The sequence below is a fragment of the Neopsephotus bourkii genome, unplaced genomic scaffold (genome assembly GCF_033783945.1).
Source record: "Neopsephotus bourkii isolate Nb327-2 ecotype Australia unplaced genomic scaffold, CSIRO-AGI_Nbou_v1 NB_53, whole genome shotgun sequence".
Taxonomy (NCBI): Eukaryota; Metazoa; Chordata; class Aves; order Psittaciformes; family Psittacidae; genus Neopsephotus; species Neopsephotus bourkii.
In genome coordinates, this window is record NW_026900570.1 from 5,949,151 (window position 1) to 5,962,834 (window position 13,684).

General features: G+C 36.3%; 1 protein-coding gene across 3 annotated transcripts in view; it reads left to right on the forward strand.

The window, feature by feature from the left end:
* WDR37 (WD repeat domain 37) overlaps window positions 1-13,684 on the forward strand; it is a 42,738-nt gene that overhangs the window by 14,937 nt on the left and 14,117 nt on the right. For all 3 annotated transcript variants that reach the window (XM_061349737.1, XM_061349728.1, XM_061349746.1), the window contains 8 exons: window positions 837-932; window positions 1,098-1,162; window positions 5,179-5,314; window positions 6,647-6,718; window positions 8,759-8,803; window positions 9,613-9,689; window positions 11,014-11,251; window positions 12,442-12,583. In XM_061349737.1, coding sequence (XP_061205721.1) covers window positions 837-932; window positions 1,098-1,162; window positions 5,179-5,314; window positions 6,647-6,718; window positions 8,759-8,803; window positions 9,613-9,689; window positions 11,014-11,251; window positions 12,442-12,583 — 871 coding nt within the window. The remainder of the gene's footprint in view (window positions 1-836; window positions 933-1,097; window positions 1,163-5,178; window positions 5,315-6,646; window positions 6,719-8,758; window positions 8,804-9,612; window positions 9,690-11,013; window positions 11,252-12,441; window positions 12,584-13,684) is intronic.

The window sequence follows — 13,684 nt, forward strand, 5'->3', positions numbered from 1 at the left end:
TCTCAATAAGAATTCACCTGAGGAAAACACTTGAAAGAGTATCAGCCCAGATTTTGAGAAGAAACTATGACACCAAAACTGTTATTTATAAAATGAGGTTGAGCAACCTTAAACCAGCCCAGCCACTGGCAATCTTTTATGGGTACTTGATTTGTTTTAGCTATACCATCACTCTGTCTTGTGTTAAAACGGCACTGGTGAGAGTTAGAAATAATTGATATAAAAGCGTTTTCTTGTTACGAATACATGTTTTGTCTGATGTGCCATGAAAATATTTTGATCCTATTTAGTGTTTCTAAAACAGGTGAATGTAAAATGTGTTTGTCATTCTACATGTTTTTAGTGTACTTCAAAGTATTTAAAATACACATTTGCTGCATTATGTTGTCTTACTGAAACTCCTAATAGTAGATAGGCATTCAGGAGAGAAAGCTGTTTTGTGATTAATAAAATCTTTGTTAATGACATACTAATTCTGTGGCTAAAATATTTATGATGTTGCAAGTTTTCTCTCTTGTGTTAGATTTAATTCAGTACAGATGTGCCATGTATTTCACAGAAGCAATTTTGTTAATCCTTAGCCACATTTATTAGTAATTAAAAACTGCCAATATTTCCTTGGAATCTGGGTCAAGGTTGATGTCTGGAAAATTAGGCATGAGTCTTGGTTTATGTCTTGGTGAGACTTGCTTTTATAAAATCACAGTTATCTTTTTTGTTGTCCTTAGCATAAAATTAGATTACTTACTAACCATAACAGTTATCAAATAGTGTGTTAATGGTGTTGCTAGTAACACTCAATTTTGGGGATTAATATGAATTTTCGGTTTTGTTAGTACGTAGAGAGATTGATACACTGAATGAACGTCTAGCAGCCGAAGGACAGACAATTGATGGAGCTGAACTGAGCAAAGGACAACTGAAAGCAAAAGGTAAGAGAACCACAAAAAATCGTAAGCCAGTATTTTTTAACTAATTTTATTTGTAATTTGGCCAAAACTTTGAATTTTACTGAAGGGAATTAATACCATTTACTTACACAGAAAAGCTAATGCTGTGTTTGAAATACCTTCCTTTGAATTTATTTGTCTCAACAGCCAGTCATAGTACCAGTCAGCTTTCTCAGAAGTTAAAGACAACTTACAAGGCATCTACTAGCAAGGTATGAGACAAATTAAATCTCTACTCATCAATGTGTACTCATGAGACTAACATGGCTGTCTTTAAGTTGTAAATTGTAGTTTCTTTTAGCTGAGCAGTGCTGTTCTTGAAGCAAATCTGCCTCTTGAGGAACAGTGTGTTTATCTTGGATTCATCAATTACCCATTACTTCAACCACACCATATGACATTTTACACTAATTGCTCACCTGTTTTTCAGAATGAGTGTTGGAGGGGAGAGGGTGTGCTCATGTGTGTATGTGGGATTACATTTTTTTGGAAAGAGAGTTAAAAAGTTCAGTTTCAAGAGGGAAATAACTTAGTAGGGAGCAAATTTCTGAATAAGCATTTGGGTATTGCAGTTGAAATGAGGATTTAAGTAGGCATCTGTATATGTAGTGTTACAGGTTGTGGGCTGTTGTGTTTGGGTTTTTAATTAATTTTTAGCTGTAAGTCTAAAACGGTTTGTTCTTTTACATTGCAAGTCTTGCAAGTTAGCTAGTTATCTTGTTTTTTTTGTTGTTGTTGTTTTCTTTTTTTTGTTTCGTCTCTTAGCACAGTAAACCATTCTGATGTTTTTCATTTTGCCCATCTGCATTTGTCTGATATGTTTTTCCTTTTTCTTTCCCCTTTTTCAGTTTTCAAAGAGCGTTAACCTGCCACTCTTTTTACCCTACTTCAGGCTCATTTTGTGATACATTAATAAGGGTAAATGAAATGTGAGGAAACCATAATGGGATTTGGCATGTATAGGAAGCTCTGTGGTGACTGGTATTACAGGCTAATGTGTGGTTATGGAGTGACTGCAGGTGTCTCGGAAAGACTATCTGTTAAGTAGTCTGAAAGTTTAAGAGTAAAGATTAGTATGGTGAAATAGATTTCAGTTACTGTGTTTTGTTTGGTCTCCTTTTTGTTTTATCGTTTTTCAAACTTTTTTTTATTCTTGCCAATTTGTTTCATAGAGGTACATCTCTTGCTTAAGAGTTTATGACTTAAAGCTTCTTTAATGAGGCCACTTGAGCAGGGACAACATGATATTAGTAGGGACATAAAATATTAGTACACCTGCTATGTAGTTATGAATTAGACGTGTTAAAGCTGCAACGTTTTGTCTCTTGACCTACAAAGAGATTATATCCAAAAGTCAGAAAAGTCTGTAAGTTTTGAACAAACGAAGTTTCTATCAGTATCCTGACTGGATGCAGTTAGAGTTCCATGATACTGTATCTGGGAAAATGACATTTGAGGAGTTTTAAGAGTTCAACAGCTTTGAAATTCTTGTGTCTATATTTTTTATGAGCATTGAGTGAACAGTGCTGTTCATCAAAAATGGGTTGTATTCCAAACTCAGTGGGGTAGTGGATTGCAACTTCTCTTTTCAGCCTGTCCTTATATACTGTTACTCTATGTCTAATTTAAAACTTGTCAGAAGTCACTTTTTAAAACTTTGTCCTTTTTCCCTATGGTAAATGAGAAGAGAGTTATGTTTTACAAACCAATTGTATTGTGTCATTGCGCATACTTGCATTTTTCTGATAGCCAACGTATAGTTTAGGTTTGTTCTGAAAAGAGCTTTCAATATTTGCTTGTTCTAATGAGAAAAGGTGATACTTGACTGCTGTAATATTGGTAAAACATGATGAGACTAAAACAATCTGTTCTTTTTCTTGGAGAAAATGCTGTGGTAAATATGCTTAATTCATATCCTTCATAGAAAAATCCCACACCTGGATACTTTTCATCCCTTAGCTAAATTAGGAGTCTGAATATTAAGTTGGCAAAAATCATCTTGGAAAATGATGCTTTTAACAGCAGGGTTTATTGATCAGTGATCAGACCCTGAAGAGACAGAGTAGATTAAGTGCTTGGTACTCTAAAAATAAGGTTTTGTGTACATTAATGGAAAAGATTCTGTAACTTAACTGTAGTTGTTTATAGATGCAGGAATCTGCATCTGCAGTACAGAGGCCTATTTTGTCAAGTTGCATGTTATTGAAGTATTTCCTTTTCTGTCATGGAAAATTGTTAATGTATGGTTAAGGAATTGAGAAGTAATCTGCGTGCTCTCTGGTTTATCCAGTTACTGGTATGTGAAGTGAGGAACAGCAAAAAAGAAAGCAAGTACTCCAAAAGGAGTTTTACAGCCTTGCCATTAAATGATCAGTGAAGCCATTGTCCACCAGTTTTAGAAAACTTGTGCTTGTTGATGAGTACAAGATAGTTTCTCCTAAAAAACTTTTGCATGAGAGTTTGACTCAGCATTAGAAAGACAGAACACAAGCATAGTTCAAGTGTGGGATTGAAAGCTGAACAGCTTCCACTTTGGAATTTGAGCTGAGCGCTATATTAAGTCCTTAACTGTTTACATAATTCTGCTGTTCCATTTTTCATACATGACTCCATTAAGGACTGTGCTCAATGTGCAAGTTGCATCTGTAGGATTATACTCGAAGCCTCTGAAACTCTGCAGTATTGCTGAACTAACAACCTTTACCATTAACCTGTTTTCTTTTCAATGCATCCTTAATGATTGGTCCTGCTGCTGCTGTGCAACCCAAATGCATATTAGCTGTTAATTTGGAATTCAGATAGGGCATTATCATTTCAACACTGGAAAGTTGACACGCCTAGGAGTTGGAATGCTCATGCAGATATTCTTGAACTCTTAAAAACCTTTTTGGAAGTAATTTGCTTTAATGGTATGCTTAAGACCTTCTCTTTTGATACCAAAAACAAATGGGATTTTAACCTTAGTTTATGGTATCTGAAATATAGACTTAATTAATTTTCTAATTTTTACTAAGCTTTAGGTTAGATAAGTCTTAATGTGATTTCTGTTGAAGCATTAAAAGGTTTTGACTTAACTGGTCAGATAGATACCTACCTATAATTGCATGCAGAGGACAACACTGATAAATTGAACTTGTCTCTTTGTTTTGGTTTTAATAAAGCTTTGCAGCTAGTTTTTCTCAAAGAACAGTTATGAGCTTCAAGACTTGTGGGCTAGAAATAGCATAGTTCTAAAGTGGTTTTGCTTTTGGAAGTTATCTTCCACCTTTTTTTATTTGTTGTCTCTGGAAGCATTCCAGCAAGACAAGTTATTTGTTTGTTTGTCTGTTTGTTTTAATATTGCACTTCCCTTTATCTGAAAATGTAGAATTTCTGCAAATTGGTTTCTTTCTGTAGCTACTGAGTGTTTTCAGTCTTCCTATAGTATAGTGCCTTGTAGTTTTACTGGTTTAGCTAGACTTTTTTTTCTTTTCATGTGGTATTACTTACGCATATACAAATTTGGATTTAATGAGTCTTCTCTGTTCTCTGCTAATAGCACTGGCTATGAGGGAATGTGCTTATCAAATGTTTAGATGAGTTTGACATATCTTTAAGAAAAAAAACCAAACTGTATTACAGAAATAAACTGTCATCTGATGCTCTCAGGTTAATGTTTGATTTGATTAATTTTATGCAGTTTTGAAGGAAAAAAGTGTTTTTAAGTGGAATGTTTCAGGATTTTACTGGAATTATGTAATAAGTACATTTTTACAAAGACATACACTAGATAATGTGGTCCATCTCTTAAGTTATCAGAGGTACTGGCTTGGGAATGAGCAAGGAAGGTTTTGAGAGGTTTTGTGTTTTAGTGGAGGTTTTAAAATTTTTAAAATTTTTTTTCAATTTTTCCTTTTTAAAATTATTATTTACCTAGATTGAATGGGAAGTGCACACTGCATTTGTGTAAGTTATTACTCTAGGGTGATATTGTAGTACGGAATATTTTATCTTGCATTCTGTAAACAAAGGGGGATGTTATGAATAAAAGAAAGATAAAAAAATTAAAAATGAACAGGTATGTTTGCATCCAAGCTCACTTTCCTACCATCAAATGTCAAATTTTTGACTATAGTGAACTGTCAGGACACTGAAGAATTATGAAAAAGAGTATCTTTTTGTGTTTCTGGGATAATGACTTAATCTTGAGTCAATGTAGAAAAATATGTTGGTCTTTCTGCTATTTCAGATTGTATCCAGTTTTAAAACTACAACATCAAGGGCAATCTGTCAACTGGTAAAGGAATATATTGGCCACAGGGATGGTATTTGGGATGTCAGTGTTGCGAAAACTCAACCAGTGGTGTTGGGAACTGCATCTGCTGGTAAAGTTTCATGTTACTTGAATCTTTAGAAAATTCTGGTTTAGTCCCTAAGCTGTATCAAATATAGATCAGAAGCATTCTTGAATACTGAAACTCCACACAGAAAGAGTCAATTTAAAGAAATTAAGTAGCTGAAAAATTGTAAAAGTGCGGTTTCCTTGAAGTGCATTTAACTTTTAGAAGGTTCAGGCGTCCTTGTTAATCTTTCTAAAGTATGTGCCAGTTACTTCCCTGAAGGTCAGGTGCAGCCTGTTGGATGGTGCAGTGGGTGGATTGGGGAACTGAACAGACTTACTGTCATAGTAGTATTGTTTAGCCTTTGTTTTACATATGCTGTAGACTTAGTTGTACTTTTCATGTTTTTGTATTATTATATTCATCTGGCTTTTGCCTAAGGATGCAGGGGCAGCTAAAAATCTTAATTTTCAGTTCTTACTAACTTCATTACATTCCTTCCTTCCTTCCCACTTGGGAGGGTACAGGTACTAATGAATAATTCGCTAGATCTGTCAGGATCCAAAAGTCTTTCTAGAGGCTTTGTGTGGTTTTATAAAATTACTAGGGAAATAAACTATAACCAGTTAGAATTGGTCAGTTTGAAGTGACAGTCTTTTGAAACTGGAACAGAATCTGAACACTTACTGGACATGAATATTGTGGACCCAAAACCTCTGCTTCATAAACTGAGCTGTTAATAATTTTCATGTGTCCACATTTTGTGTGGGACATCCAGTTTTAACTTGGAAACAATAATTTTCCAATTCAACGTTAAGGTTCTTCCCAGTTACAAATATTTATTAATTAATTGTTTTTGGATAAAGGAGTGAAATTTGGAGTGAATTCCTTTTTAAGTAAGTTTTAATTGTGCTCTGCAGTGACAGTATCAACCCTAACTATTCTATGATTCTGTGACTTCTACGCAGAAAGTAAATAGTTTGTGTGTAGAACTCTTTTTGTAATGGCTGTCTGACTTTATCACTGAATGATTTCTGTGTTTTCTGAATCTCGTGATCCACAGTTGAAACATACATAAGTATGTAACCAAGTTAGCAAATATATCAAAAGTAGAATTTGCCTGTGAATACTTACTGCGAATTAATCCAACTGGGACAGCACCTTTACTTTTTAGGGGTAATTGTGTATTAAGTCATAACGATAGGAAGCTTGTATATTTCATATATAAGGATGTAATAAAGAGGATTTGGTCTGTCCTATGTTTGAAACCTATTTCATATGTTATGCTCTGCATTTGAAGATAATTTTGTTGTACGTTTTTCACTTTTAACTGATTCATTTGTAACAATATTTACAGCTGCTTTTTAATCTTTCTAGATCACACTGCTTTGCTGTGGAGCATAGAAACAGGGAAGTGCCTTGTCAAGTATGTAGGGCATGTTGGATCAGGTAAGATGAGGGCATGTTGTGAAAACTAGAAATGGAGTGTGGGAGGGGAAAATGTGTTTTAGACAGCTACAAAAATGTTTATAGTGGTTTCACTTGCAGGTTTGCCAACACCATTAACAAGTCAGTTGTGAAGTTCCACTAATCTTCATACAGAGAATGTTTTGTAATGTGATTCTTGGAGAGGCACATTAAGATAGTTCTGTAAATGCTTAAATGGATAAACAGGTCCATGTTAAGAAGTTCACAGGCATAGTTATGACACTCAGAAGTTAAATGTCAGAACTCATTGAGATCTCATGCATATGCAGAGCAAGAGAAGCTTATCAGAAATTAACTGATTTGTAGGGTCTGTGTTATTTTTGGTATACAAAATACAGTGTTGGGTGAACTTTGCACTTCTTTGTTTAATACATGATCCCATATATAATTTGTTGCGTAATACTAAAATCTTGTTTTGAAGGCAGTTAACTGATATGGCATTTGTTTGTACTGGTATGAATATTACGGAAGCAGTGTTTTTAAACCCCTCCTTGGGTGGAGAGGTGCACTGCAGTGAGAGTTTTTGATCTTCAATTTTGATGTCAAATTTGACAAGCACCTCATTAGCCCCCTTCTATTTCATAAGGAGTTACAGTATAGGATTTTATACACCACCAGTGAAGTTTGAGCATCATGGGTGATCATTTGAGTTGAGTGGTCACTAGGTGATCCATAATGCCCCCAGTGGTATGTTTGGTTAAGTAACTCAGCTAGCACATCACATGAACTCTGTGGCAAAAATACAAATAGAATTAAGCTCTCCAGAGTGCAGTCAGCTACTTCAACCATGACTTCTACTTTTCTGCTACATGAGTTCTACTTTTTCCTGCTATATGCCTTCTAGTTCGTACAACACAAAGATACTAACAGATAGATGCATAGAAATAACAGGTAACACTTCAGTTTGTTCAGATACCTCAGGTTGTTTGCTGATTGGAGGGGATGCCTTTATCCTCCATAAAGTCATGTTTAAAAAACTCCAATCACTTGGATTTTGATGCTGATAGTTTGATAGTTTGTAATTGCTATTTGGCTAACCATGAAAATAATAAAAGCTCTAACCTGTATTTAAACAGTTGTGTGTAAACTAAGTTATTATGTATAAATTTATATAAATTCTCCATACCTTATAATTTATTTAAAAATATACATTTCTATAAATTATATTTAAAGTAATGTATTTTTTCATTTAGTAAAACTTGTTTAGGTTTGACAGTTGATTAGAAATGGATCAAAGGTGTTGGGTGCCAGCAGTTGATGCACAGTTGAGTTAGTTCAGTGTGAACAGTTTGGATATCTCTTTAGAGTCATTACACCATGCTCTACTGACGGCATCAGCATTTTTTACTTGCATGATGGATGGAAATGATTTCCAAGTTCTTTCTTGAAGAACTGCTGAAGAGAAACTTGGGGTTTCGTGCTTAATGAAAAGTAATTAAATCTTATACACTGAAATAAAAAATGAATAGGGTGGTAGAATTCTTGCAGGACTGTTTTAGAACAATGTTTTGATTACATGTGGTTGCAGGACTGAAATCTGATTAGTGTTATTTGCATTAGGTTTTTAGGCATTTGTTCTTGCAATCTTAAGTAATAATCAAAGTTGATGGTCATAATAAGCAAGTTTTTGGTATGTTAGAAATACTTACGGATAAAGTTCTCTTTATGGAAGTCCAAAGCATTATTTTCTGTCAGCTTACACAAGATTATTTGAGTGTGGCTTATTTATCCTCTATAATATGCAATGCCTGTAATAGGTTTCAGGAAATAACTTGCTAGGAAGTATGTATTGTATAATCAACTGTAGCTTCTCTCTTTGATACTACTTAGGTTTATGTACTCAGAATACCATTGTGCTTTATCTCACCTAAGACTTTGCTATACTACAAAAAATTACTTAAAATCAGAGACTTCTGGATTTTTTTTCAACCCTTTTGATGCTGAAACATTACAAAATAATTGTTTTAGTATACTTACTTAATTTTATTTTTTTCCCCACAGTAAATTCCATAAAGTTTCATCCAACTGAGCAAGTGGCTCTTACAGGTATGTGAAGTTTTTTCATATGCTAAGTACGTTAATCATGATGGAAATATACATGTAATTCACTAGCATCTTTTGGGTTGTAGCCCCTCTTCCTACTGTTTTGTCAGTGTCCTTGCCAACTGAATTGTTTTTATGTTTCAAGACATAAAAAATCAGAGCTAGATCTTTCCATCTGTGGTTGCTGTATCGTATTTTGTGCTTACCTACTCCAAAACAGACACTTAGAATCATATGTCAGCTGAATGTTTACAAATCCATGAGACCTGATGGGATTCATCCCAGAGTTCTGAAGGCGCTAGTGGATGTTACAGCAGGACCCCTCTTGATCCTCTACCAAAGGTCTTAGGAGTCTGGGGAGGCTCCTGCTGACTGGAAGCCAGCCAGTGGTATTACAGTTTACTAGAAGGATATGAGGGAGGACACAGGGGACTACAGAGCTGTTAGTCCAACGTGAGTTCCTGGAAAAATTATGAAGAAGATTACACTGGGTACTGTTGAAAGGCATTTAATGAATAATGCAGTCATCAGGTACAGTCAGCATGGGTTCACAAAAGGAAAAAGTCCTCTTTAAGTAATTTGGTGTCCTTCTATGACAGGGTTATCCACCAGGTGGATGAAGGGAAGATGGTGGATGTAGTTTTTCTGGACTTCAGTAAGGCTTTTGATTCTGTTCCTCGCAGCATCCTTCTGAACAAGTTGTTAGCTGTGGGATGAGTGGGTTCGTAGTGTACTGGGTGAGGAACTGGCTGAAGGAAATGCTCTTATTTATTCTCTGTTTTTTTACTTGAACCTCTCTACCCCCTGTGCAGCATCTGGAGACCAGACAGCTCACATCTGGAGATACTTAATACAGTTGCCTACACCTCAGCCAACTGCAGACTGCAATGTAAGCAATCAAGTTGCTGCAACTGTACTAATTGCACAGCAATTTCATCAGCTACAGGTTTTATGATAAGGCTGAATGTTAGATTTGTACATAATTAAAAATTACATGATTTCAGGATTGCAAATACCGGGATTTTAAGGTTTAATAGATTTCAGCCTTTCTTTTAAAAACAGGCTCACTTCATGTTTTCAAAGATCTGTGGTGCAGAATAGGATATACAGCTACAAGTAATTTTTGTTCAAGATAGTAGATGTGTAAGTACATGAACTGTCATGTTAACATTTTTTGGTAATAATTCAAATCATAAATAATAATTAAATTCTTAAGATAGATTCTTGTAGCTTAACTCACTGAGGCACTTGTATTAGCTATAGTTACTTTGAATTGAAAACTGATGGTGAAGACATGTCATTTTGACATTTATTTAATTTACTGATTTCTAATTGACTTTTGCCAGCACTCATCACACTGTCTGATATTGTCGTCCCCAGGCTTTTTATTCAGTCAGTACTTCTATTTCGTAGACTATCAAATGCTTTTTTGACTTAAAAGCACCCTCACTAAATTGTGAAGACAAATACTGTTTATAGCAGGAGCTTCACAGCAAGCCAAGCAGGGGCAAGAGATGGCTGGGTAATACGAGGTAGATTTCTGAATGCAAAATGTTTGCTTCAGTTTATTTGATTTGGTATTTCTACTTTGAAAGAGCAGTACCAGTGTTACCTTTTTTACATCCAGATATGGTGAAAGAAAAGTGTATTTGTCTTGCACAGGCAAAATAGTGTTCAGAGAGTAATGCTTCATGGTTGGCAAAAGAATTTATTTTCATTCAGTTTACATCAGCACTGCGTGATGACTCTGTATTGACAAGCAGACAAATGTTGATGTCATGATTTTGATCCTAATGGATAAAAATACGGCTGTAAATTATTGTCTTCCCAGAGACTAAAATAGTCAGTGCCCTATTAAATGCTTCTTACCCTTAAATATTGAGAAGAAAAAAAGTCCTTGATAAATGTGCTGCAGTGAAACTTGAGTGTGATAGAGTAAGGACTTACCAGATAATAAAGAGTAAGGAACTTACCAGAGAATAAAGGGGATAGATACTCAGAGCTAAACAGTTCAGAAACTGTGTTTAACTCACTTGTTCCTCCAACTAAGTTTTTGAAAGTGAGTGCCTCTATAGGCTAGATTCTATAGAATTAAGTTACCCATATTGGCATTAAGGGGATGGGGAAGCATTTACACTGTAAACTGTAACTTAGAGACATTCCTTCCCTTTTATTCTAAATTTATTTTTTTTTTTTCCTCTTGCATTTTATAGCAAATGTCTGGAGAGGATGAAGTTGAGTTCTCAGATAAAGATGAACCTGATGGAGATGGAGATGTTTCTAGCGATTGTCCCACTGTCAGAGCCCCATTAACTTCACTGAAAAGCCATCAAGGAGTGGTCATAGCAGCTGATTGGCTCGTTGGAGGGAAGCAAGCTGTGACAGCATCGTGGGATAGGACAGCAAATTTGTATGATGTAGAGACTTCTGAGCTTGTCCATTCCCTTACAGGTATTTGTTCCCTTACAAAAAGATAGATTGGTGGTTCATTTTTATATGTGGGATTATTTGTAGATACCAAAACATTGGGAAAAGTTGTTTATCTGGAAATGGTTAGATTTGGAAAGGACCTTAAGATCATCTTGTTCCAAACCCCTTCTGTGGGCAGGAATACCTCACACTAGACCATGTCACCCAAGGTTCTGTCCAACCTGGCCTTAACACTGCCAGGGATGGAGCTTCTTTGGGCAGCCTGTTCCAGTGTCTCACTACCCTCACAGTAAAGAACTTCATTGTAGTTATCCTGAACTTGCCCTGTTTAAGTTTAAACCCATTTCCCCTTGTCCTATAGCTAAAGTCCCTGATGAAGAGCCCCTCTCCAGCATCCTTGTAGGCCCCTTTCAGATGTGTTGTAATGGTTTCTAAAATTCTGAACTTGTAAATGCTCTAAGCATGAAACTGTGTTCCTTTAAACTTGTGATATAACTTACGAAGGTAGTTTTAAACTAAATGTAGCCAGATTTTAGTTCTTGCAAAATGCTTTTCACAGTATCACAGTATGTTAGAGATTGGAAGGGACCTCAAAAGATCATCTAGTCCAATCCCCCTGCTGGAGCAGGAACACCTAGATAAGGTTACACAGGAACGTGTCCAGACGGGTTTTGAATGTCTCCAGAGAAGGAGACTCCACAACCTCCCTGGGCAGCCTGTTCCAGTGTTCCGTCACCCTCACTGAGAAGAAGTTTCTTCTCAAGTTTAAGTGGAACCTCTTGTGTTCCAGTTTGTACCCATTTCCCCTTGTCCTATCATTGTTTGCCACTGAGAAGAGCCTGGCTCCATCCTCGTGACACTCCCCCTTTATATATTTATATACACTAATAAGGTCACCCCTCAATCTCCTCCAAACTATAGAGACCTGGTGTATTAAGTAGCAATGACCTATCATTGCTACTTAATAATAATGTAAATACTGTTGTGGTGTCGTCCCCCCCGTCCCCCCCCCACCTTTTGCTTTTAAATGCAGTTCTAAACTTTTACAGTGGAAGTAACATGAAAGTTCAGAATGATGATTAGTATTATTATTCCTTTCTGTTGGGGGGGGGGGGGATAAAAGAAAAAATCATTAGCATTTCATTCTAAGTGTACATGGAAATGAAAATTCTTATTTTCATTACCTTACATGTTCTCATCTGTGATTGTAGGGCACGACCAAGAGCTAACACATTGTTGTACACATCCCACCCAACGTCTTGTGGTGACATCATCACGCGATACAACCTTCCGTCTGTGGGATTTCAGAGATCCTTCTATCCATTCTGTGAATGTCTTTCAGGGCCACACAGAGTAAGTGACAGTTCCTTCGTGGGTTTTTACAAGTTCCAAAAGTATAAATGTATTCTTCAGTTGCTAATCTGAACAGATTCCTGTGCTGTTTCTGAGGTACTAAGCCCATTCTCCTCCTTTATGAGACTCACTTTCACAGAAGCCTCTAACTGTGCCCTGTCAGGTGTAACACAGCAGTGCTTAATTTCCAAAACAGCAACCAGGGCTTGTGGTGTGATACTGCTCATCTGGTAAGTCTAGATAAAACTCCTTTCAATTAGAGCCAGTTTAAGGAATCAGCCAGTTTAATGGAATAGACCTTGAGCAACCTCTTTGTCACTGTTACTTCAGCTTTTAATTGCCTTCCTGTTTGTGTTTGTCTTGTATGGTCTGTTTCCATTTTGTTACCCGAATGGGTGAGTTTTTGGTATTGTCATAGGCTTTTTCCACCAAATACACTCCAACTTACAAGAGTTTCAAAACCGCCTTCACTCTGGTGGCTAGGGCTGTGCAGCTCCCAGTTGCTTGAGGGAGTGGCTGCTATGGAAGATAGTACTTCCCTGGGGGACACAGTGCCGAGGCAGTGGCTTGGTAATTTGCAGTCAAGACATACTTTGAGGAATTTTATTTTTGGTCCATTATTGTACTGCCTGTTGGCGAAATGTTTCTAAGTTTCTAATCAACACTATAATAATTTTCTGTTAGAAGAAACTGTTTTATCTGTTAACTAGAACACACATACACCCAAGACATTTTTTGGCTTTCATGCATGTCTCTTTGAATAATTTGACAATTTTTTTAGTGTTTTGATAGGTTCTTGGAGTCAGTTCTGTAAATTGGATGTTACAGTCATTAGCACTGATGATTTAAAGCTCTCAACCCTAAGTTTTAATAGCCTCTTGCTAAGTACTTCCTGGTGAATGGCTGGCTGGAGCTCAGAGAGCTTTTTTTTTTTTTTTTCCCTGTGTATTTCACCAGATCAAATCCTAATGTGTTAATCAGATGCCTGACATCTAAGTCACCAGACCACACATAGTGTTTATCGCGTTGTAGCCCCCAGAATTTTATTCCACCCCACTACTCCTCCTCACAGGGGATCCAAACTGTTACGGAATCCCTGCG